Raw genomic sequence first — 26,601 nt, forward strand, 5'->3', positions numbered from 1 at the left:
CAACTCATGGTTAGCAGGTAGTTGCTTTTAGTAAATGTTCGTCAATAAATCATTTACAAATGAGCATCACAACATGACTGTACTTGGGGGACACAAGTCAGGTAAGTAATGGTGACCTTGTGTAACAATTCATGTTCCATCCCAAAAGCTGTTTTTTAAAATGCATTTATTATTTATTTATTTATTGGCTGAGCAAATACATGGTCCTGAAATAGGGTGTATGTCAGAGGAATCTAGTTTTTTTTAAAAAAATAATCAATTAATATGTATGTGAAATCTCAGTGTATTGACATTTCTGAACTGATGATCTACAAAGTGCAAACTATTCACGTCATAGAGAGACGATAATATACTAATGTTGGGCAGCAGGAATTGATGATACATCCTACATTAATTCATGCATTTATTCATCATGATTTCATGCAATAGACAAGCCGTACTTAAGTATATAATCTTCCCCTTATAATAAAGTATAACTGTAAAGGAGAATAAATATATTTTGAACTGTGGTCAAAGTGGCTGTGTGCATCATGGACAGGTGTTAAAATGCGATGGAGATACAGCAGAGGAAATAAAGAGAGAAGTGAAGGTGTGCTGGGAGCTGCTGGTGGACAGCAGGCTGTACTGTGTGAGAGTCAGACGCTGGGCACCGGCTCATTCCCTCATCAAAACACCAAAGGCTGATGTTTGATTTTGCACAGAGACACCTGTTATGACTCTTAATTAAAGGCTACTCAGCGGAGAAACACTTGGTAAAATCAATAACAATGTGTTACAAGTGTTTCCTCTCCGGAAGGATAGAATATCGGGCGGCTGTGGCTCAGAGGTAGATTGGGTTGTCCTCTAATCAGATGGTCAGCAGTTTGATCCCCGGCTCCTCCAGGCAACATGTCGAAGTATCCTTGGGCTAGAGACTGAAGCCTTAATTGCTCCCTATGCTGTGTCATCGGAGTGTGCATGCGTATGAATGGTTACTAGCCCCAGCCACCACTGTGTAAATGTGTGTGTGAATAGGTGAATGTGACATGTCCTGTAAAAGCGCTTTGAATGGTCAAAAAGACTAGAAAAGCATTATACAAGTACAGTCCATTTACCATTTACCATATAATTGGTATTGAAAAGTGTGAGCCAAAGCTTTTTGAGCTTCTGAGCAGCATGTGATGAGCTCACACCCCACTACTGTTACAAACCAGCATATTTAAAAAGTTTATGTCAGATCACCAGTTTAACGATATAATCAGGGTTCCCTCACATTTTCATGGACAAAATTTCGAAACCTTTCCATGACTTTACAAGAACCCATTCCAAACTTTTTGAAGATCCATGTACACAAGAATCATTCTCAAAATGTTATCATATGATATCACATTTTTTTAAAACCTCAAAGGAAAGACTCAGTTTTTTAGTGGAGGCATTCTCGTCTAAACGCGGCCCTAATGACCTCTTACAATTTAAATATGAACAGAACTGTATGGTATGTGTGTGTGTGTGTGTGTGTGTGTGTGTGTGTGTGTGTGTGTGTGTACAAAAGAAAAGCCAGAGTGTAGAGAGGACAACAAAATGAAAGGAGAAGAGAGACAAAGACAAGAAGTGTGAAGAAGCAGCAGGGCTATAAAAGGAGAATGAGTATGGAACTGTCAGCTGGACAGGGACATGACTGGAGTTAATATACTGCTTTAAGTTTAAATATAAATAGAGTGTTAGTGGTGCTGCCACGGGGCCCCGGGAAGTAAACCTGGCAGTACACCTGGCACAATGATAGGCAGATGAGAAATGAATGTTCAGTGTGTCACTTCAGTCCTCAGTTTTGTCTATATGCTAAAAGAACCTGAGGCTGCTGATTGCAACAAGGTGCTCCTGGTCCTCAGTGTCCCTGGGCCCCAGCAGTCCAGAGGGGTTAGAGAGGGGCTGCTTTACTTCTCTGACACTGACAGAATGAGGTTGGCTCAGTGGGCCCCAGAAGGATCCACACTGCAGATCAAGTGGACATCAGCTGCAAATGCAGCAGAGAGAGAGAGCAAGAGAGAGAGAGAGAGAGAGAGAGAGAGAAAGAGAGAGAGAAAGAGAGAGAGAGAGAGAGAGAGAGAGAGAGCTGGGTTTTTGAGGACTGATTCCATCTTTTTTATCAGACGAATATATCGCAGAAACCTTTAGCTGTGGAGCTGAAACTGTGATAATAATAATAATATTGACCCCAGCAGGCCTGTCTCAGTGTCATTACACATGTCAATGATAGCTGCCTCCCATTCAGGTGGGTCAGCCCCTGCTGCTGTGCACGATGGCTCACTGACATACATAATGTCAAGGGCATATGTTTCTCTTCAACATTTTGGGGGACACATAGTAAGCTTTGGGTGAGGGGTCCTCCCCAAAGAAAGTTTGGGCATCAAACACTTGATTTCCTGCATTCTAGTAAATTATGCCTTTGTGCCTTTTCTGTATCAATTCATGATGAAAATGTCATGCTATTTCTTGCGTCAATCAGCTTTCCATTTTTTTGGTAGATTGCAACCACTGCTTTTGAGGTTGGATATAGGCTTGGGGGGGTTTCAGGTTAATACAGTACACAAGGGTATTTAGATATCACAAAGGTATGTTTTTCATTACTGTCATAAATACAGGTGCATCTCTCTTTAACTCATTGTATGTAGTGCACTGTATGCACCACGTCTCCAGTCTCTACTGGTGGAACAGCTGCTGAGCTAAAAGGCACATCGACACCTAGTGGTGGAGGGAGAAGTTACAGGACTGTAAACAGCCGGCGGCCAGCAGGCAGAGAAAGCATCAGGGCTTAATTTGAACCGGATCCTGCCGGAACATGTTACAGGACCTCCCATTTTCCCCCATTGTAGAAACCTGACTGAAGGTACAAGACAGAGTTACCAGAGAAAGTATGCGCTGCAAACTGTTAACAGCTGTTTCTTTGCACCTCATCCAGTGGATTTTGGGTATATATATATATACATATATATATATATATATATTTATATGTGTGTGTGTGTGTGTGTGTATGTATATATGTATATGTATGTATGTGTGTGTGTGTATATATATATGTTTTGCTTCCCAAAAATTATTAATTGACAAAGTTTGCACTTGATGATAGTTTTTAAACTTTTAAACTTGATTGAATGATAAATTTAAGATTGCTCAACGTGAGTTGGTGAGGACGTCCTAACACAATAGCTTGGTGACCTTGCATCTCTGTTTCCAAAATGTTAAAAAATCGAGATTTGGATTGAGAAGTGGAGCCAAACTTAAAATAGTGGGAAAAACAAGCACTTTTAGTGAACATACATTGACGATACACATTTGTCCATTTAAGACATGTATGTGTATATATATATATATATCTATATCTATATCTATCTATCTATCTATCTATCTATATACATATATATATATATATATATATATTCCACTATATATACTCCACTAACAGTGGCTAGCACTGTTGCCTCTCAGCAAGAGGGTCCCTGGTTCGAATCCCGGTTGGAACAGGGTTCGGTCCGGGCGGGGGCCCTTCTGTGCGGAGTTTGCATGTTCTCCGTGTCTGCGTGGGTTCTCTCCGGGGTCTCCGGCTTCCTCCCACAGTCCAGAGACATGCTGACTGACTCCAGGATGCTGTTACTGTGATGTTAACAAATGCACATGGTGAGTCCTTATGTTTACACAACAGCATGGACTGACATGATGGTTGGGATTAGGCAACAAAGTCATGGATGGTTAAGTTAAGGCAAAATAGGCACATAGTAAGGTGTAGAAAACACAAACACACACACACACACACACATGCACACACACACACACACACACACACACACACACACACACACACACACACACACACACACACACACACACGGGAAGCAAACTCCGGACTCCCACACGAAATTCAGTTGTTTGTATGACTCATCCACCTCCCACCCGCTCTATGAGCGCACTCACACTCCTTAGCGTTATTACCTGATGCTGTTCTTTAGCGTTTCAAGTGCATGCGACCGGTTTTGTCCAACCGTGTTGTGAAGTGACGCCACCCGTGCATGTTGCATGTGGACATGGAAGGTGGCTTTTAGCGCCATGCTTGTATGCCTAAAGCACTGACAGAGTGGCACTTTTTTATGAGTTTGGAGTGAGAACGGGTTGGACACACAATGTGAATTTCACATGGGGAGGACGGTCACACTGATGTAAAGAAAATCTTAGGCCCATCTAAATAAAACTGTGATTGCTTCCATCCATTCATGCAGTTTGGCTTTCCCCCCTCATCTCAATCCTGACCACACGACGTAACTGGTCCTCCTGTCTCAGGGGACCAATGGGACTGTTGATCAGGTTAGCCTCAGCTCCACAGTCCTATTTAACAACATTTGGAATACTTCTTCATCCTGAAAAGCAATCTTGCTGTGAATTAGTCATATAGAGTTGTGTGTTGACGCTGATTGGAGCTGACATGCATCATCAGCTGAATCTGCGACATGAAAAAAAACATCTCGGATGACAGAAACAGCGTTGAAGGTGGATTGTAACTGTATTGTTGAGCTGCTGCGTTGTGGTGATCTTGTTATTCCTTCTCATCTTAACAACTGCTGCCTCCGTCATCATCACCATCCTCCCAAATCAGCTTCTTTCATCATCCTCTGTCTGAGAGGATGTGCCTGATGTGTTTTGACAGACACTTGACATTTGGATGATTTAAAAAATTTGTTTTATGTACCCACGCTGTCTCATGATTGCACGAGCATTGGTGTATTGTCAGGGGAGGTCATCTGGAGGTGAATGTGTGACTTCATTTCTAAAAGGCTCTCTTGCTCTGTGACTCCGCTGCACTTTTTAGATCTCTAAGTAAGTCAACTTGTTTTGTAATATGAGGAGGATTTGGCCCGAAGGCAAAATAAATCAGTCTGTCTCTATGCACCCCGGTCCATCTATTTTCTCCCGTCTCTTTTTTCCATTAAGGATTTCATCCTGGTGTTGTAGCCCAGAGCCACTGTAGGTGGTAATGAGGTGGATTGCTTTCCTCATTCAGGTTAAGATGCTAGACTCACAGGGCACTGTTCAAGTGGATAAAACACAAGTGGAAAAGGGAAATGAGTGTCAGGGGAGAGCTGGGAAGGTTCGTGTCCCTGCACAGAATGAGTTAATGTCAGGACAGTCAGCTGCAGTTGACCACTCAGACCTGTGCTAAGTGTTTTCTACGAGATGCTGTTTTATGCCACACTGGGACAAGAAAAGAAGAGGAGGCTGTTCTTGCTCCTCACAATTCGAAAACAAAATGGTACATAGATGGAAAGTCTTCACTGATGCTCAGCAATATTCCAATGAATATTTATTTAGCCTATTTATTTATTTATTCATTTTAATATTTATTTTAACACTTTGAAGCCGGAGTTGATGTGAGTTTTCTTGTGATGCATTTGGACACCTTTTACAAGCTATTTAACCCTTTAAAACCTGAGCAAATTTTGTTTCTTTCAAAAACAATATTTCAAAAACAAAAAAGGGAAAAAGGCAAAGACCAAGACCAACTTGGGATGAAATGTCTCATAAATTGCAAGACCCTTTTTTTATTATTATTATTTTTTTAAAGCAAATAACCAATAACCAATAACCAAACAACAAACAACCTGAACCTAGTTTTTAGAAAACTCTTTTATTATTATGATTACAGATTTAAATTTAAGTCTCAGGAAAAAAATGTACACACACACACACACACACATACACACAGACACACACACACACACACCTTCTCCCCCTGTTTTTGAAGGAAATCAAGCCAGTTTAAAAAGGTTAAATACTAGATTTACAGTTTTCAGTTTTTAAATGACAGAATATACTGAAAGGACATAAAAGGCAAGACAGAAAATACAACATTGAGTGAAACAAAAACACAACCAAATAAAAAGGCTGCCAGAAAGATTACATAAATAATCTATGGAAGGGCCATATATTCATATTTTTTCCCTTCTGTTTTCCTGAGATAACAGGATCATTTTCCATGTCAAGATAAAAAATTAAATGTGATAGGCCTAAGATTTCTGTCACACGCGACATGTCATGTCGTGCTAACTGATTGATGCCCTTGACACTATTGTAGATAAGCCTTTGTTTATGCTTTCATGCTTTTTATTCAAAAATATTTTTCAAACGAATAAATGAATAAATGTAACAATACAAATGTTAATGTTAAAACAGGTGTCTGTTGAGCGAACTTAATGGCTCAGGACCTCACGATGCATGTCAGTCTGCTCCTCTACCTCAATTTGTCAAAACTGGACACAAATAGCACCCCCCTCCCCCATGTGATGTGGTGGCTGATATTTTCCTGCTCCTTTGACATGATTACACTGTATGATGTTTCAAATAAATTCTTTCAGTGAATACCCTACTATTCAATATTGTTTTGTTATCACACGATCTCACATTAATTTAGATCCCCAGCTCCTCCAGTCTGCATCTCAAAGTATCCTTAGGCAAGATACTGAACACTGAATTCCTTCCAATGGCTGTACCGTTAGTGTTTGAATGTGTTTGAGTGTTTGAAACTGCGTAGCAGGTGGCACCTTGTACAGTAGCCTTGCCCACCAATGAATAAATGAATCTGACAAGTTGTGAAAATCGAGTTTTAAGATGTCAAACTAAACAAGTGCTAGTCCATTTTTTTTAAAAGATCATTTTTTGTGCTTTTCTTGCCTTTATTATAGTACAGACAGATAGTGACAGGACAGGGGGAGGGAGAATGGGGATGACATGCAGCAAAGGGCCGCAAGCCAGAATCAAATGGATATTGCTGCCTGCCACAGTGTCTTCAAAATATCAAACTCAAAATATCATAGTTGCCTTCATAGAACATTAACAACTCTTCTCCTTCATTCAATATTCAAAATTCAATATTCAATTCTCATGTCCTTTGTCTTCTCTGTCCACACATGGATTTTGGCATTCCTTTTGAGACAGCCTTTCTTTTTCGTAGTTGTGTCTCCCCAGTCTTTCTGTTGTAGCAGAAGCATCTCCTCTTGATCAATACCTAACATTAACTTTTTTAATGCTCATGAAGCAGTGCTCCAGCACTTTAATTCTGTGCCATTCAATCAATCTTTAAACCCAACTCTGTCCTCTAATAATTAAGTTTATTTACTACTGATTGTTTTCTCTAATTATATTGTGAGGGGAAACATAATTGCTGCCTGGACTATGTTTAAAGGCAAGGTTTCTGATTTAGTGAGGGAGACGCTACATTTTTGCACCTTATAAAAGTTGTGTGGAGGAAGTCGAGGTGAATGAATTGCCAAACCAGAGAAACCAAAAGCACTTAAGGCTAAGATGAGACTGTGGTCCTGGTTACATATTAACAAGGTAATAACAGGCTTCATGTCACTATGGACTTTACCTTTTTTTAAATCAAACCGTAATCTTTACATTGCCAAGTGCTGCCAGTGCCTACGCATAACCGTAAAAAAAGTTTAATAATGCTTTTAGTCATTAAAAGCTGAAAATCAACACACTGGCACTCCCAACTTGTTAAATACCAACAACAATGTCAAACAGGGGAAAACAATTACATTTAGGACTTAATCTCTGGATGGGATCACTGTAACAATCTCCAGAAAGACTAAATCCTACAAAACTAACAATTTATTGATGAGTATAAAACTCTTTTTTCAAAGCAGGAAATGTGTGTGGGCTGGATCCAAACAGACCTATTGTTCGGTTTGGATGTGGACTGGGGTCTGGACTTTGCAGACATCTGCAGTACAGCTTTACACAAAAACTACTTTTATGGAAAGTAAATGTTAAAAAAATAACAGAGGGCTCAAGCTGTTTTTTTCTTGTGTTCTAGTTGTGGGCAACCAGACTGCAACCATAGTGATGTCAAGTCAATTTTATTCATAAAGCCTATTATCACAAATCAAAATTTGCCTCAGAGAGCTTCACAGCATACAACATCACTCTGTCCTTAGACCCTCACAGTGACAAAGGAAAATGTCCCCACAAAAACCCCTATAATGGGGAAAAAATGGTAGAAACCTCAGGAAGAGCGACTGAGGAGGGATCCCTCTTCCAGGATGGATAGAAGTGAAATAGATATTGTAAAGAACAGTAGATGAAATGAAAATGATATATAGGAAAGGGAAAAAGAGAGAAGAGAAGGAGAGGGAGGAAGAGAGAGGGAGAGTGATGCACAGCAACAATACTGGTAACAATAACATATAACAATTGTAACAGCATCAGCACAGCTTTCCAGGAGTAGCCATGATCTGGGAAAACTATGAAACAAGGGAGCAGAAATGCTCTGGAGAAGAAGCCAAATTAGTGTTACGCAGTAATAGGGCATGAGTGTTTGCAGATGAAGAGAAAGAGAAGGAGAACGGAGCTCAGTGTATCATATAAAGCTCCTGGCAGACTAACACCTTTGTCAGCCTAACTAGGGGCTGGTCCAGCACTAACTATAAGCTTTATCAAAGAGGGAGGTCTTAGAGGTCTACTCTGAAATGTGAGCCTGAGGCTAGTTGTATACAATGTTCTGAAGAGGTGGATGTGTGGATTTACAGTTGTAAGCCTTTATTAGATCAGTTACAGGCAGCTGTTCTGCCTATCAGCCTCCATCGGAACTCAGTGATGAAACACAGGATGTGACAAGGTCTTTTCTCTACACTTAACAGGCTTGTCATCATGTCCAAAGCTGTCAGAGCGTGTCAAATAGATCTGTAATGACAGAAACTGATTAGGCTGTGTAAATACACAAATCTGATTTGATCGCTCATCAATGCCAATGCAGAGGCTCCACCTTAAAGAGCAGGTTAGAGAAATGACTCAGGTTTGGCTACAGGATAAGCCTGCTGTATATGTGTGTGTAAACAGCTCTGTCAGATGATGTGTCAGTGTGTATATGGGTTAGACAGGCAGTCAGATAATGTGGAAAGAAGCAGTGTTTTTCTTCTGTCTTATATAAGTGGCAGCCAGCCTGCCTGCCACCCAAATGCCGCTCCTCTAGATCCTATTAGACAAGCTGAGCGTGGCGGCCACCCTGCAGTCTGCACTGATTACCACTGCTGCACCACTGTTTCAATGAGACAGGAGGAAACAAATGACCTCCCCTTTAGTGCAGGCAAGGCACCTATTAAACCCATTACCCCCCACCATCCAACCCTGAGTTCTGGGCTGCCAGAAATATGAATGACAAGGCAAAAATTATTTTCTTAACCCTTTGAAACCTGGATCAGCATCACTTTTCTTGTGCTGCTTTCAGACACCTTTCACAACCTTTGAACTCTGAGTAAATTAGTTTGATTTAAAATCAAATTTGCAAATTGCAAGATTGAGTAGATTTTGAATTTTTAATTTTTTTTATTATAATTAATTATTTAATAAAGTGTTACAGAATTATTACTTACTTTTTAGGGCCTTTTTCTTGTTTGTCATGGTTTTTTAGTTTTCTTCCTTATTTTGAGGTAATATTTTTGTAACTTTTTTCTAATTTCTCTTGAGTTGCTCATTGCCTTCTTCCCTTCTTTTAAACAAGTCAAGCCAATTTCTTCAGGTTTCAACAAAACGGGTGTGATGAATACATGTATCTTCATGTCTGTGTGAGATTTCAGACTAAATACACTAATGCACATTTGAAAAATATGAGCTAAGATATTGCCCCCAAATTAGCTAGAAATTAGTATTTGAGAAAATTACCTAAAAATTTGTAAAAAAAAAAAAAAAAAGAAGCAAAGATAAAACAAACAAACAAAAAAACAAAGAAATAACTTTACAAAGGCACTTAAAAAGTCATAAAAACAACACACAACACAATACATTATATTAATATAATCCAATTAGTATAATTGTAAATATTTTTCCCTATTTTTAAAAAAAAATTCTAAATTGACTCTTTTTTTTTGCAATTTGTGGGACATTTTTGTGCAAGTTTCTTTATCTGCTTATCTGGGGCTGGACCATGTAACAGGCTAAGAAAGGTACTCCAGATGTCCCTTTACCCAGGAATGCTTTCCAGCACCTCCTAGGGAATCCAGAGGCATTACCAGGCCAGATAAGATATGTAACCCCTCCAGCATGTTCTGGGTATGCCCCGGGGCAAACTACCATGTGGACATGCCCAATCACCTCTGACAGGAGGCACCCAGGAGGCATTCAGATCAGATGCCAGAACTACTGCACCTGGCCCCTTTCAATGTGAAGGAGCAACGGCTCTACTCTGAACTCCCTCTGGATGTCTGAGCTCCTCACCCTATCTCTAAGGTGGAGACGACACACCCTACGGAGGAAGCTCTCTCAGCTGCTTGTATCCGCAATCTCATTCTTTAGGACACTATCTAAACCTCATGACTGTAGGTGAGGGTCAAAATGTGGATGGCCTGGTAAATCGAGAGCTTTGCCTTCCGGCTCTGCTCTCTCTTCAGTACAGCAGTGAAGCATGAGCTGGTGTCACTGCTGACTGCGCCAAACCACCTCACGCTCCGTTTTACCCTCACTCATGAACAATGCCCCGAGATAGTTGAGCTCCTTCGCTTGGTGTAGCAACTTTCTCCCAACACAGAGGGAGCAATTCACTCATACTTGCATTTAGCAGTAGTTGTTTGCAGTGTCCCCAAGGATGTACAGAAAACTGTCACAGGATTTTGATACTAAAATAAATGAATACAGAAAAAAAAAGATTCTAGGGCAATGTCAGAAGCTGTGAGGAGCAACTTTTCTATGATATCTAAGTGGATTCAGGCTGTTTATTTGTGAGAGATAAACTCCAAGAAGGAATTTGATTTTTTAGCTGTGTGTCACAGCCACTGCTGCAGCTCTAACTGCTGACCGCAATGATGCAGCCCGTTCTCATTCCAGACTTGTAGAAGAACATGTCTTTGTTAATGCTTCTGGCGTGAGTGTGCAGTGCCAACAGGCTCCTTCCGCAAGCGCATGAAACGCCATCTGGCATCAGCTGAAAACGCATCTGGAAAGAACCGCTGCCAGACAGCACCTGCAGAGTCCACATGATATGTGCTTGGGCGAAGTCACTTGAGAACTCAGCCAGACAGAACCTATTGTTTGTTCATGTAAAGCAGCAATAAAGCATCATCAAATGCTGCCATTAACAAGGTACCCATGACGGGTCCAATAAACCCTGGACTTTCATGCAGGAGTGCAGTGTTTGTGTTTGCCCGTCTGAATGTAGTGGGTTTTTTTTTTGGTTTTTTTTCCTTTACTTCACCATGTGCCACCTTCAACTAATCTTAATCAAGATGCTGTGCCAGCATGTGCATTTCTTGACATCCCAGTGTTGGTAACCGTGTGCTTTTGTTGCCTAAACATAACCACGTGCAGCTTCATTCCACCATGTGCATTTGTTGACATCACAGTAGCGGCATCATAAAATTTAGATAGCAGACACAGAAGGACTTCTAAAATGAAATTTGTAGATGTTGAAGGCCACTGCAAAGTGACAACATGTGACAACTTGGGGCTAAGTGTTAAAAAGGCCAGATCATTGGCCAAACTGAAATTCATTAACTTAAACAACATCTTTTTAACAATGCATGCATGCAGTAAAGTAGGAACAGCCTTTTCTGCAGCTTTTAAATTTTGAAATAAAAAATAATTGTATTTCTTTATCTTATTTTTTTTTAAATGAGGATGAAACAGTACATGTTCTTTTACACATTTAAGAATGTAAATAAACTAAATGTATGATCACATAAGCTTCAGAGGTGTTCTCTACTGTGCTACTTTGCAGGCAGCTGAGAGCTGCAGTGCAGCTGTGTCGGCTGCTCACTCTGTGGTGGTCTGATGCTAAAAAAGTGACTTCAGTAGTGCTTTTAGATTGAAATGCCAGGTAGGTCAGCGAGCACAGGGAGCCAGAACGTCTCAGTGGGAGAATGTCAATCACAGCAGGGGAGGGCTCTGATTGGACACCAAACCTACCCCATATCATGTCCTGAAGGTCTCAATAAGGCCACATTACAAGCAAAAACCTCTGTTACCTAAATAAGATTAGTGTTTTAGAGATTAGGCTTCAAAGACGAATCAGATTCTCTGTTCTCGGAGCAAAAGTGCAGTAGTAAAGTGCATAAAACCCTGCATAGTGTTCAGAACAGAGACAGCAGCCTCGTCATGTGCATGTGGGATTTCTGTGGTATTTCTGCAGAACAGCAGCATGGTCTCTCTAGTGGTACATTGCCCCTTGTTTTTCACGCATGTGGGAGTTGCCCTTTTGAAGTGGAGCCCCTGCTAAAAAGCAACACCTAATAAATCCCTCAATACACTCAAAGAGGAAAAATGCAACGCAACTTAGTGGGAAATCACAGAAAAAATGAATGGAAAAACATACATTTTAGCCTCATTATCGGATGGATATATTTGTTTCATTTCAATTCATTTTTTGGAATTCTGCTGATGTTCAACCTCTTTAACATCACACACTATGTAAGAAATGTCTACACTTGTAAATAAAAGCTACAAGGTAACATGCAAAAGGAATGATGTGATTTAGTAATGAAAAAGTAAAAAGACTTGGCAGTAAAGCCCAGAGGAAATGCCATCTCCATGCAGATATACTGTAAGTACCAGCCAGCAGTCTGAGGCACACATGAACACACACTTACATCTGTAAGGCTATTTATACCAGTGATACGGCACCAGTAAACACCTACATCATACTTATAATAGAAACTGATAACTGAATATATATATATATATATATATATATATATATATATATATATATATATATATATATATATATATATATATATATATATATATATATATATATATATAATATAGGAATACATTGGTGTTTATGTCCCTGGATTTTCCAGGAGGCTACAGACAGGGAAATAGTGAATACATGTGAACACATGTGCATCACATATGCATGCACAAAGTGATGCTTTTCAGCAGCAGCCTCTGGGTCCAGTTGACCAATGATTACCAGTCAATGTTTCCAGTCAATGATTACCAAGTCTCTCAGTCAAGGTTTAATTACAGCTCATGCAGAATGGAGAACAATGGACTGGCTGGTAGAGAGACATCATTATCACTGACATCTGTTCGTACACAAGGCTGTTATTGGTGATCTTCCACCTTATACCTCCACACTGTCATACTGGTCCTGTTGATCTTAATGACTGTGGATGCAGTGACTGGCTTGTACTTCAGGTACTTGGAGTTAAAACTAACATTTTAGCTTCTCTCCCCCCAACACATGGAACATCTTACAATCCACTCTGAAACTCAGTTCACTCTTACCAATTGATCAATTCAGATCTCTGATCACCAATAATTCTGTCACAGTCTGCAAGTGTCTGAAATGATTTTTCATCATTTTAATTGCTTTTAATTGGTTAGATTATTTTAAAGCTCTTTTTGTTGTACTTGTGTGTATTTTTCTCAACGTGCTCTCAATGATCCATCGAGGCTAAATAAAGATTGAACGAATGACTTTACACAAACCCTGGACTTCACCCTGGAGCCTGTAGTTCATGTCCCATATGAAGGTTTTCTAAGCCTAACCGCATGCTTTTCTTGCCTTAACATAATCGTGTGCTTATTTTAACGTTTTGGTGGACGTCCTGGAACGTCTACAGCAGATGCAACAGGATACCTAGAGCATAATATAGAGATGAGGAAGTCACTGACAAAGGGCGATATGTGACGACTTGGGAAGAGAATGTGTTGGGGAGTCAGGTGTGACGCCTCAGGGCCACTAATAGTAGAGGCCGGAGGCATTATGTTGTTCGGCTGTCCATCCGTCTGTCCACCCAATGTAGTGAATATATCTATAGAACACCATGAGGGATTTTCTTCAAATTTAGCATAAACATCCACTTGAACTTGAGGATGAACTTTTTTTCTAAATGGGAAACATGAACTGCCAAAGTCACTGTGACCACCTCTGTCCCATTCTTGTAAACACAAGATCTTAAAAACACCTTGAGGACATTTCCTCAAATTAGGCACAAATGTTCGAGTGGATTCTAGAATGAACTGATTACATTTTGGTGGTCAAAGGTCACCTTGACCTTGCTTCCTCTCATACTTGTGGAATCTCAAGAACACCTTTAGGGAATTTCTTTAGACTTGACACAAACATCCACTTGGACTTAATGATGAGCTGATTAGACTTTGTTAAAGGTCAAAGTCACTGTCATCTTGCATCCTTCTCATTGTCATGAATACAATATCTCAAGGATGGCTTTGACAGAGTTTCTTTTAACTTTGCACAAATGTCCACATGGACCAAAGAATTAACTGATTAGAATCTGGTGGTTGCACTTCAATAAGTATCTCGTGCAGCCCTACTTAAAAAATACAGAACTATCCCTTTAATAGTTTTAGCCATTGTTTCTATCACTTATAATGTGTATAAGTGATGGTGACTGTAGTAACTGCTGAGATGTGGGAACACAGTTTCATCACTACAATGAAGTTTGACTGGGCGAGAAACAGGAGTGGTAGGATGGTCAGGGAGCTTTGGAAAAAGCAGACAGTGCCATAAAACTATAGAAATAAGACTAATGTCCATTTGAAGCTGAAAAGTTGTTGTTTCTTTTCAAATAAAAAAAATGAAGTATAACTGTTAAGTCAGTCAGTGAGTACTGTGTGGGCTTAACTGGAATATGTTTCTGTTTATTTGTGTCTTTGGAATTTCTCCAGTCAGCTCATCTGCCAACAACCCCCACCGCAAAAAAAAAAATTGGAATGGCATTAGTTAAGGTGCAAACTCCCTGGTCAATAATATTAAAGCTGACACATCAGAGGATTTGATGTTTCCTTATTTTGTAGCTGGAGCTCGGGAAATGAATCATACACACACACAAACACAAAGAGCATCCTAACACACACACATCAAATCACTGCCAGGATTACGACCCAATTTCCTCTTAACAACTTAACACATTAGTGAGAATTGACTGCGATAACAAACACAGTGTTGAATAAAGAGCCGAGAAGCAGAAATTGACAGATAGAAACGATCCTCTCTGGAGGGCCTGTGGCTGTCGAGGTGACGACAAGCGAGTCACAGCGATCGCATGCAGCAGCACACTGAGCATCCTCACATGTTTATGGACTGTTGGTGTTAACATACAATACGTTCATGTTCATATTCATGCGGGGACCTCAGTACAGTAACTGTACCCTACCCAACAGTGACAGTTTGTGGTGCTAAAACACAAGTGTGTAAGAGCCATATGGGTTCCCCCCACGCAGATGCTTTTATCACACAGGGTTTAAAGTTTTTTTTACTGAACAGTTTTCAGACTATAATGAAGAAATAAACCCAACAGACAGTCAAAATGAAATGAGCTTTCAGATTCTCCCCAGAAAAATCTCAATTCACAAAAACACATATGACATTTACTGTTGAGCAACAGGGTGTCATTCAAAGCCAGTCCTGACCTCCCTAGGTCCCCAAGCAGAATTCTGCTAAGGGGCCCTCCTACCTGATCCATGAGCCATGTAAACCATGTGCCACTGTCATCACAGGCACACCTGATAACTCAACACATTCTCATCCCGAGTTGTCACATCTTGCTCTTTGTCAGTGGACTCTTGGATAAAGAATGTAAGAACTTCATCATTATATCCTATTAGACATTTGTGTGAAATTTGAGCAAATGGATTCTTGAATTAGGGCCAAAAATGTGTTTTATGACATCACCTTCACCAGTACCTTCAGTAGCTGGCAGTTGATGCGCTCCTGGTTTGCAGAAACAGCACCTCATGGCTCAGCATTACCATGCTGTATAGGAGTTGATATCAAAATGCACCTTTTTTGAATTTTATTTAATTTTTTAGGTAGGTCACTTAAAAATGGCCCACTGAAAAAATACAATATTAGTCTAAATGGATGGTGCATTGAGAGTGTTACATTTTGGTCGGATTGCATAACAGCAGCTGACAGAACTTCTGACCCAGGCAGTTGAGCAGCGGAGGATAAGAAATGTAGCACCAAAGGAAAAGGCTGTGTGACAACAAGGTAAAGCAGTGAAAAAACTCAAAATATAGCTTCCACGAAGACCACAGATACTTGCTGTTAACTACATGTACACATGATAGCTGCCAAGCATTCCCTGTGTCGGTTTGGCATGTTGGTCAGCTGTGATCTTTAAAAATTAACGTGGTGCGGTTGCTAGATGCCTTATGTATATAAACAGCGGGGGCAGTGTAGAGGCAGAGCGGATGTGAACTCAGCATTAACATGATAGTAACCTCCTCAATGTCACCACTTCTGCTGTTTACTTCCAACACATGCAATAGTTGAATACGGCCTGAGCTCTCTGATGTGCCCTCTAGAGGTATCCTCCAGTAATACTCATTGTGAATAGGCAAGTATGTAAAAACGCTCATGACGCAGCTGGACCTGAATGCAAAGTTAAACAGCATTAGAATGATAGTGAATTTCATGCTTTCTTTAAAGTGGCATAAATATGTTCTGATATCAGATCCTGTGGGATGCCTGCCTCATCTGTTTCTGCAAACAAGGAGCGTGCCGACCTCCAGTTACTGTATGTCATACACTGACTATATATAACAATTTCATCCAGACCCACTTTCATGCTGCTCTGTTGTACAGGAGGGCTTTGGGCCCTGAGTCAGTACTCTGGCTTTATCTGATATGCTGGAAAAAAATGTTGCATATTTTTGGTCTGTTGTTAATGTAGTTAGCACACATTAGGGTTAACTTGGCTTGTTTACTGTATTATGTGAATTTTGTGGTCACCATGAACTTCCAACTGAACCACATTACAACTCTTAAAATTCGAAAATTGTTGAAGTTTGATGTTTGATAAAAGTCTGTTAAATTTGTGACTTGAGATGAATTTACAGTGCACTTCTGTTTGGGTGTCTGCATTTTGTTTTTGTGCATCTTAAGTTTGTGTGTGTGTGTGTGTGTGTGTGTGTGTGTGTGTGTGTGTGAGACTCAGTGAAATTAATACTCTGTATGGGTAAAATGTGTGATTACAGAAAAGTGGCTGATTATGAATAATTAAAAATACGCTTTAGTTCTAGACATTTTTCCCTAACTTTTTAAAAAGCAATTTTATAAATTACTAATTTCTTTCAAATTGTAGTAAATTTCTTGCCAAGATGATCATAGCCTTTTTTTTCCCAATGTAAGAAATCAAACCAATTTGTTCAGGGTTTAAAAGTTTAAATACTTGTCAAAGGTGTCTAACGCAGCCCAAAAAAAGTGTTGCTGCTCCAGGTTTCAAAGGGTTAATGGAGACGCAAATCTCTGCAGAGCTGGGCTGATGGGCAAAAACTAACCAAACCAAGTCAAGCCAGCCTGTGGACTGTTGAAAAGGGATATGTGTGTCTTTCAATGCTGTTGTCCTGTTATGTTAAAGATATTTAATGGGCCAGTCTGGATGAAGCCCGGTGCTTCACAATTATTTTAGGAGGATTAAAACTGTACGCTAAATCTGACTGTATCCTCTGTTTCTCTGACAGACAAAAATCTGTTTTCTCTCTTTTCTGTTACAGAAATCTGTTAGACATGGACACCTTCTCCAAGTCAGATCCAGGTAACTGCTGCCATCTCCTCATTCATTGTTTCTATCTAACTCAATGTTTGTAATTCCAGCTCAGCTGTGATTTCACCCCCCCCACCATTTACACCGCACAAGACATTACTCAAAGTGACTGTGTTCAATTTCATGCAGCGATTATTAAAACACCACATCATGCTCCTTATCAGTGCACGCAGCAAGCATCAGCGAGCAGTAACACAGTGAGTGACACTTTCAATCAAATTGGCTCCCAGTTAGGGTGACGGACCACCAGAGGATTATTGACACTTAATGATTGCTGGCCACACACAAACATAGCCTAAATGTGAGATAGAGCAGCGAGAGGTGGACCACAAAGTTACTGTGATCAGTGCGACACTTTGAGGTATTGGGAAAGACAACCAGAGAGAAAAAAGACAGAAAAGGAAAACAAATGATTCAGGGAAAAATACATAATACACACATTACATAATGGTAAATGACAAGGAATGACTGAAAATAAACAGCTGTCACAAGGCGGGTTTGCATCACAGATTTGTGCAAAAATTTAGCAACATTTTTTAAATGTCGATAAAACATAATTGCAAAATGACTATGTATTCACTGAGTGATGTTCTGTGACTTCTCCTCTGGTGATAACATTCCAAGAAGCATGGTGATGAATGTTCAGAACATTAGCAGCTATATTTTTATTGCAGCCACTGCACTTATTTAAAATGGAGAGGCGAGCCCCTTATATGTGGGAGTGGCTATGTACGAGGGATTTCTGGGAGGTGATAGTCCACGATGTGACAGAGGAATTGTGGATTCCAAACTTCTGGATGATCTGCTCAACTTATAAAAGAGTTAGTTAGTGACCTAGAAAAGACAATTCCATTGTAGTTTTGCAAAATATGGCTTTTTCTAATTGCCTGAAATACCAAATCATTTGAGTGTGAAAACCTTTTTGCAATAGATGGGAGTTTTTCAAAATCGTTGCGTTTCTATCAGGCATATTTTACATTTGCAATTTCAATTTGCACAGTTTGAGGGTTAAAGGAAACCTGCCTAGTGTGAGATACAGCAGTGAGAAGTGGATCAGTGCAACGTTGAGCTTTTTGGGAGAAGTGACCAGAGAAAGAGATAGAGAAAAGGAGAACAAATGATTCAGAGAATCAATGATTCAGCTATATCTTGGGAACATAACATTGTTTTTGCCTGTTGTAGTGAAATGTCATTTAATTTGATCAAACTGGGCATCATGCAGAAACATTCAAAGTACAATATTTCACTCTGAAGAGTAGTGGAGTAGATAGTAGGATAATAGTAGGATCAATAGAAAAAGTATAGTAGTATTTCTTTAGCCCTGAAATTTAATTATCAAGTAATTCTGATTACACTAAAACATTATCTAAATTTGATTAAATGATATTTATGCACCTTTTATATGTTCCTCTTATATAAAACTGTTTTTTCTCTTCTGCCGGGCAGCCATTTGGTCACTGGAATAGATAAAAGATAATAAGAAGATAGTTGACAGATAGATAGATAGATAGATAAGAAGATAATTTTCTCTTATCTTAGAAAGAGTGCTCCTGATTACTTGTAAAATTTCCTCTTACCTAAGAGAAGAGCAAAAATAAGAAAACAGTGGTGAATCCCAAATATCACTGGGTACCAACAAAATACACAAAAATCCTAGATACAAGCAAAAATAACAGAAAATTTGTTCATACATCGCCTTTTGCATTAGGCCCAATGTATCATTTTACTAAAGACATTTTTTTTAAACCTGGTTGCTGGGGCCCATTTTCCACCAGATAGTTTAGAGTTGAAGTTTAGTTGTACAGGGCACAACCCCTGACTAATCTCCCCATCTATCAATGATTCTTATTTTTTTTTTCTGATTGGCTGTTCAGTTTGAGAAGCTTTGCAGTCCTTTAATTCTTATTATTTTGTTCAAATATTACTAGAGCAGTATAATACATATTGTGGCTATCTGTAAACCAAAAACCATGGCAACAGTAAACGTGTCCCAGCCATGTGAATTACTTTTTAGTGTCCCTGTAGAATCAGTTTCTTCTGTGTTGTGGGCTTTTTGCATTGTTTTTTCTAAATGTTGCACATGTGCCATAAAATTGATGTTTACTTGTGTTAAGTTTATAAAGATATTACTTCCTTTGCAGTTGTTATCTATTTGTAATGCTTACCCTTGCTGGCCACTGTATATGATGTGCTTTTGAAAAAGTTCTTGGATGGGCTAAACACTGGTTTGTTTCACAGACATGCAACTGAGGGAAACAAAAAACGGTTTCTAATTCGACTGTTCAAAGTGTGAATGTGTTTAATATACAGTAGCCTGCCTTTTGGTGTGTATAATGCCCTGTTTGCCTCGTGTGTGTGTTTGTCATCAATGTGTCCACGCATGCCTGTGTGTGTGTTGAGATGTTTGATAGTGAGTGTGTGTAAGTGCTGTTGGCTCGTGTATTCCACAGTGACTGCTACTCTGTAGCTCAGATGAATGAGCCTTAGATCTCAGTGTCAGAACACACACAGCACCATCACCAAAAGAAATGAAATTCTCTTTGAACATGAGTCGTACACTACAACTGGAAAAAACCCGGGTGAATTTGGCCTGCTTTTTGCTTGACACAACAAAAAAGTCAAAACAAAACGGAGGTTAAGCAGGAACTCTCTAACTGTAACACCCTCTCCCAGGTAGACGTGGTGCTGTTTGCTGCTGTTGAACAGTCACAGTGATATTTATTTGTGATAGAAAAACCCTCTTAAAGTACAGGAGGAGCTATGACACAAGACTCTCAGGGAACCTGGTAATAGATGCAACGGTCAAAGGTACTGATATCAAACAAAAGCTAAAGACTGTGTGGTATTAAGTTGCTGTGAGCTGTAAATTTACTGCTCTGAGCAAAGGACACAAGATAACGTTATCTGTACCCTGACTGGGCAAAGCATCTCTTCCTGAAGGCAGCTGCCTCCGTCTCATGACTCACCCTGAGTCTGCAGCCTGTGGTGTGCGGGTGTGAGGATACTCACAAGTCCCCGGCTGAGCATCGCTATGAGAGGAGAACGAGAGGGTTGCCGTGATGTGGCTGCAAGTCTTTATCCATAGCTCTGGCAGAGGTCGCTGGGGTAGTCAAAAAGCTTCTCAGTGGCAAGGTGCCAGGTGTGGATTAGATTCACCCTGAGATGCTGAATGGTCTGGCCATTGTTGGGCTGTCTTGGCTGACACGCCTTTTCAGTGTCGCGTGGAGGTCAGGTACAGTGCCTGTAGAGTGGCAGACCGGGGTGGTGGTTTCCATTTTAAAAAAAGGGGATCGGAGAGTGTGCTCCAATTATCAGGGTATCACACTGCTCAGCCTTCTTGGGAAAGTTTACTCAAGGGTGCTGGAAAGGAGGCTCTGACCGACTGTCGAACCTTGAATTCAGGAGGAACAATGCAGATTCCGTCCTGGTAATAGAACAACAGATCAGCTCTTTACCCTTGCAAGGCTCTCCACAGGACCATTCTGGTAAAGAAGGAGTTGAGCCGGAAGGCGAAGCTCTCGATTTACCAGTCCATCTATGTTCCAACCCTCACCGATAGCCATGAGCTCTGGGTATTGACCAAAAGAATGAGATCGCCGATACAAACGGCTGAAATGAGTTTCCTCTGCACGGTGTCTAGGCTTAGCCTTAGAGATAGGGTGAGGAGCTCGGACAACCGGGAGGTGCTCAGAGTAGAGCTGCTGCTCCTTCAGGTCGCAAGGGGCCAATTGAGATGGTTCGGGCATCTGATCAGGATGCCTCCTGGGCGCCTCCCGTTGGAGGTGTTCTGGGCATGTCTTACTAGTAGGAGGCCCTGGGGCAGACCCAGAACATGCTGATGGGATTACATAACTCATCTGGCCTGGGAACGCCTGGGGTTACTCCAGGCTGAGCTGGAAAGCGTTGCTGGTGAGAGGGACATTTGGAATGTTCTGCTCTGCCTGTTGTCCCCACGACCCGGCCCTGAATAAGCGAAAGAAAATGGATGGATGGATAGATGATTTAACCCTTTGATACCCGAGCAAATTGGCTTGATGTCCTTTCCCTTATATATATATATATATATATATATATATATATATATATATATATATATATATATATATATATATATATATATATATATATATATATATAAAAGGTTGCAAATTGTAAGGTAAATGGTAAATGAACTACTAATTCCATCAGTGTCGGAGAAGCCTGTGAAAAGCCTGTGGAAGATTTTCAACAGTACCCTGAGAGACAAGGCAGGGGTCCAGTCAACCCAGAAGGAACTGAACACCTGGCTATCAACAGTGGACAAATCCAGCCTACCTGGGACGTTCAAGGCATGGATATATCAACATGGTATCCTGCCAAGACTCCTATGGCCACTGTTGATATACAAAGTCCCAATATCCACTGTGGAGGGCTTCGAGCGCAACATCAGCAAGTTCCTTCGGAGGTGGCGGGGCCTGCCGAAGAGTCTAAGCAGCATTGCTCTTTATGGTCACACAAATAAGCTGCAACTTCCTTTCACCAGCCTGACAGAGGAATTTAAAGTCACCAGAGTCTGGGAGGTGCTACTTTACAGAGACTCATCTGACATCAGAGTTTCCTCTGCAGGCATTGAGGTCAGAAGGAGGAAGTTGACCATGCAAAGCAAGGCTGAGGCACAGTGTCCTTGTAAGACCCTGTGGCAGTTGGACGTGTGGGACTTGGTAGCCATACAAGACCTCACTACGACAAAGCCCAAGGGAGAGAGAGAAACGCCAGCTTGTTCAGGAGGGGATCCATGCAGAGGTGGAGGAGGAACATAGCAGCAGGACAGTGGCCATGTGCCAGGAGCTTGGAGCAATTGGGACCATGCATCTGCCCGAAAGATAACCTGGACAGAAATTTGAAAGTCAGAACCAGCAAGATTCAAATTTCTAATCCAGTGGGTGTATGATGTCCTCCCAAGCCCATCTAACCTGCATAGCTGGGGACTAGCAGAAACACCAGCATGCCCACTGTGTCTGGCACGAGGTTCCCTGGAGCACATCTTGAGCTGCTGCCCGGAAGCCCTGGGAGAAGGAAGATATACATGGCTCCATGACCAGGTACTGAAGGCAGTAGCTGACATCATCTGCATGGAAATCCAGCTGAGTAAACATCAGCTCCCAGCAAGGCACAATATCGCCTTTGTAAGGGCAGGGGACAAAACTCAAGAGAAGTGCAAGGTCTCAACTCGGCTGCTAGCCTCAGCTCATGACTGGCAGCTAAAAGCAGCTCAAGTTCCCAGAGCACATCGCAAGGACATTTCTCAGGCCAGATGTGGTCTTAACATCAGACTCCTCAAAGCAAGTGGTGCTCTTGGAACTCACAGTCCCTTGGGAAGACTGGATATGGGAGGCCCATGAGCGTAAGAGGACCAAATACCTGGAGCTGGTGGGAACCTGCAGAGAGAGAGGTTGGAGAGCCCACTGTGAACCAATCGAGGTGGGCTGCAGGGGATTTCCAGGTCAGTCTCTGCATCGTGCATTCAGGCTCTGTGGCATTCAAGGGTTGCGCAAGAGGAAGGCCACCAAGAACATCACTGAAGCTGCAGAAAAAGCTTCAAGGTGGTTGTGTAATAAGAGCGGGGATCCATGGTGTAGCGCTCTGCTTGGACACAAGCTGGGGACTGATCACCCCCGGCTGGGTCGCCCAGGTGAGGGTGTCTGATGATCTGAGACCCGAAACACCTTAAGACCCTGGGATCATCACTGAGGATGTGTCCAAGCTGCACCTTTCAGGTGTTTCATAGAACAATTTTTTTTTTTGGCTCCGCCAGCAACACATAAACATTTTCCTGCACGCTGCTCGCTAATCTGTGTTCGCTCTGTCTTCGTGTTATGCATATATAATATATATATATATAATATATAATGCATGTATAATTAGTCAAAAGCGACCAGCGACAAATCTAGTGACTTTTTCTGGTCATTTTGGGAATGATTGTGTTGACAAATGTCTGCAAAAAGCATCTAATATATCCAATTCTGCGGTTCCATGTTACAACTGCGCTCACAAGAGCTGAGCACAGTAAGGGCAGCTGCCGTCTCCTTGTCACCACTCACACAGCACTCATGCAGCATGTCTGACCAGCAGCGCTGCAGTCCCAACCTGGGCTCCTCTGAGCGAGAGCTGTCTGCCCTGCAAATGAATCACGCGTGTGCAGCTTACGACTAATCACAGATGATGATTTTGTACAGTTACAGCAGAGATGTTATGTTTTTGTTTAAATACCCCCCCCCTTTTTTTTAATTTCACACCTCAAAATCCCTCACACAGTTCTCTCTGTTTCAGTCAGTCTCACTCACACACTCAGTCAGTTTCTTGTCCCTCTTCTCCTCTAGCCAAATATAAGCTACAAGACAACATTTTTGTTTCACTCTGTTTTTATCAGGTCACTAGAAAACGAAAAAATAAATTTGTAAATACATAAATAGTTAGTTTGTAAACTACCTGGTCAGCCTTTTCTATTAGTTTTGCCTCTCTCAGAGTTTCATATTATGCAAATTAGTTGATTACGTCATCTAGCTACTTCTAGCGACTTTCTGGAGAGCCAATAGCTACTTTCCTTACAGAGGAGTTGGCAACACTGGTCCCAGTGATGTTGTACTCCTATATCAGCACTCTGGGAATGCCTTTCGACAAATCAAATTGCTTGGTCAGAGCTAACTGTTGTATAAACTTGTATAGCACTTTTCTAATGTTTTGACCACTCAAAGCGCTTTCACACTACATGTCACATTCACCCATTCACACACACATTCACAAACTGCCGGCCGAGGCTACCATACAAGGCCCCACCTGCTACTCAGTAACCATTCACACACACACACACACTCTGATAACACAGTATTGAAGGAAAATTGGGGTTTAGTATCTTGCCCAAGGATACTTCAGTTTCTTCTGTCTGTCTATCTATCTATAATTATAAGATTTATAGATATTGTTTTTTGCAACATTTTTTGCATGTTTTTTACCATATCTAATTATCCCCCCGCCCGCCTTATTTTCAGGTTATTCTTATCACTTTTTTGCCAAGTCACTCATCGCATTTTCCCCCATGTTTTTAAAAGAAATCAGACTTTTGTCAGATGTCAGAGGTTTTAATGCATTTACAACGCGTTTGAACGCAGCGCAAGAAAACTGATGTCGATCCACGTGTAAGACGTAGAACCACCAGCCATATTTTAACAGCTACAACCTGCTTGAAAAGTAGACATGGGACTTCTAAAATAAGATAAAACATCCAGGGCTTCATCCCTGTCTTTTTTTTTTTTTTTTTTTTGCAGCTTTAAAAACCAACTGAGATTTATTTGATGGAACATTGCGCAACATTTCACACTTCTGGGAACTGATAAGAAGCGTGGTGTTTATGTGTGTCCTGACAGTACCTTAAATCTCACAACCCCAAAACAAACTCTCACAAGTTTATCTTTGTGAAATGTATCTAATTTCAGTTTGTAGATTTGGATCTGGTTAATGGATTCAAGATTTCTCATCCTGTTTAACAATCAGTAATTACTACAGAAGTGTCCTTTTTTGCAATAAATTTTTTCTATTTCTTTGAATAATTTCACATTTTAGTTTTTAAATGGGACCTATAGCATAATTTCTCCACTAAAATTGTTGTTGCTACCACAAACTGAATGCCCTGCAGAGCAGCCTTCATGGATAGCCAGATAACCACAGGGTGAAGCCTCAGATTGCTTTTCACTGTTTGGAAGTTGAACCACTATTAAAATGATTGTTCAGATTTTTTGAAGTGGGGTCGGATGGGGTGCTTCTATCTATAGATATCATTTTACAAACAGTAAATGTTTGTCAGCACGTCCCTAGATTGGAGAGGCAGGCAGAGTTATGTGATGCAATAACACCTCTTGTAGCTCCTGCTGCATCCTGAGGGAGCCAGTTCCTTCTGACAAGTTTATAGCCACAACATCATGTGACCTAGAAAGGCCAAAAAAAGTTTTTCCATTGCAGTTTTGCAAAATATGGCTTTTTATAATTACCTGAAATACCACCTCATGTGAGAGTAAAAACTTTGTTGCATTTTTTTTCAAAATTGATGTGTTTCCATTAGGCATATTTTATATTTGCAGTTTCAGTTTAAGGGTTAACAGAAACCCACTTAGAGAGTTGTGACATTAAACCGAAGCTGTTAAATCACTTACCTCAAAGCCGGACTCCACTGAGAAAAACAGTGATTTAACATCAATCAGTTAGTTAGTTTGTGTCAATGTGTGACTTTGGTGAATCTGAACTAACCCCTTTAAACACCAAAGACACTCAACACAAAATAACAAACTGTTTGAGGTAGCAGTAGACCAGCAGCTCCTGTGGTCAGCAAGGTAAAATTACTATTTTTCTTAATGGTGGCCTTGACGATAGCATAGATAGGGCACTAAAGGGGTAAATGGCTTAAGTGTCAAAAGGGGCTGGCTTTCCTTTTACTTTGGCTGTGCGACATGGACATTGTTTCCGTGCTCGATTTGGAGAATGCATCACCTGACGACTCCTAAAAGGATTGATGCATGCTGATGAACTTTTGATTCATTATTGTTATGAACACTGCACATTTTTGTGAAGTTTTTTTCTCATCTATTTCTAAAACATATAAAAAGTATATGTGAGGTTGTGGTAGAAACCTATACTGGCTTATAAAAAAACACACCCAGAAAACATATGAAGAGTAAAATATAAAAAGTCAAAACAATAATATAGTATTTAGTTGTTCAAAAAAAAAGCCCAAAAAAACAAAGTGCCACAGTGTAAGTAAAAGGTTAACAAATTAAATTCTGAATGTGTGAACATCAGTCATGGATCATTCTCGAGTCAAACAAGATATTTTGACAGCAGAGCAAAAAATCAGAACCCTTTAAACATCATATTACAGACAGCTCAACAACTAGTCTCGTCAATAAATTGGGGTTCGCTAGCTGCCCGCAGTGGGCAGAGACAGACAGAGACAGATGCTGAACTGCTTTCACACTTCAACATGTCTTTTCTAACCAAAAGTCAACTTGAAATAATGTTTACGTTGCCCACACCA

At 40.7% G+C, this 26,601-nt stretch overlaps 1 protein-coding gene across 1 annotated transcript in view; it reads left to right on the forward strand.

The window, feature by feature from the left end:
• The window catches only part of LOC121949536 (copine-9-like), a 246,154-nt gene that overhangs the window by 2,539 nt on the left and 217,014 nt on the right, over nt 1-26,601 (forward strand). The window contains exon 2 of the mRNA XM_088082828.1: nt 17,488-17,528. Coding sequence (XP_087938954.1) covers nt 17,488-17,528 — 41 coding nt within the window. The remainder of the gene's footprint in view (nt 1-17,487; nt 17,529-26,601) is intronic.

This window comes from Plectropomus leopardus, chromosome 2 (genome assembly GCF_026936395.1).
Source record: "Plectropomus leopardus strain MGB_pleo_1.0 chromosome 2, ASM2693639v1, whole genome shotgun sequence".
Taxonomy (NCBI): Eukaryota; Metazoa; Chordata; class Actinopteri; order Perciformes; family Serranidae; genus Plectropomus; species Plectropomus leopardus.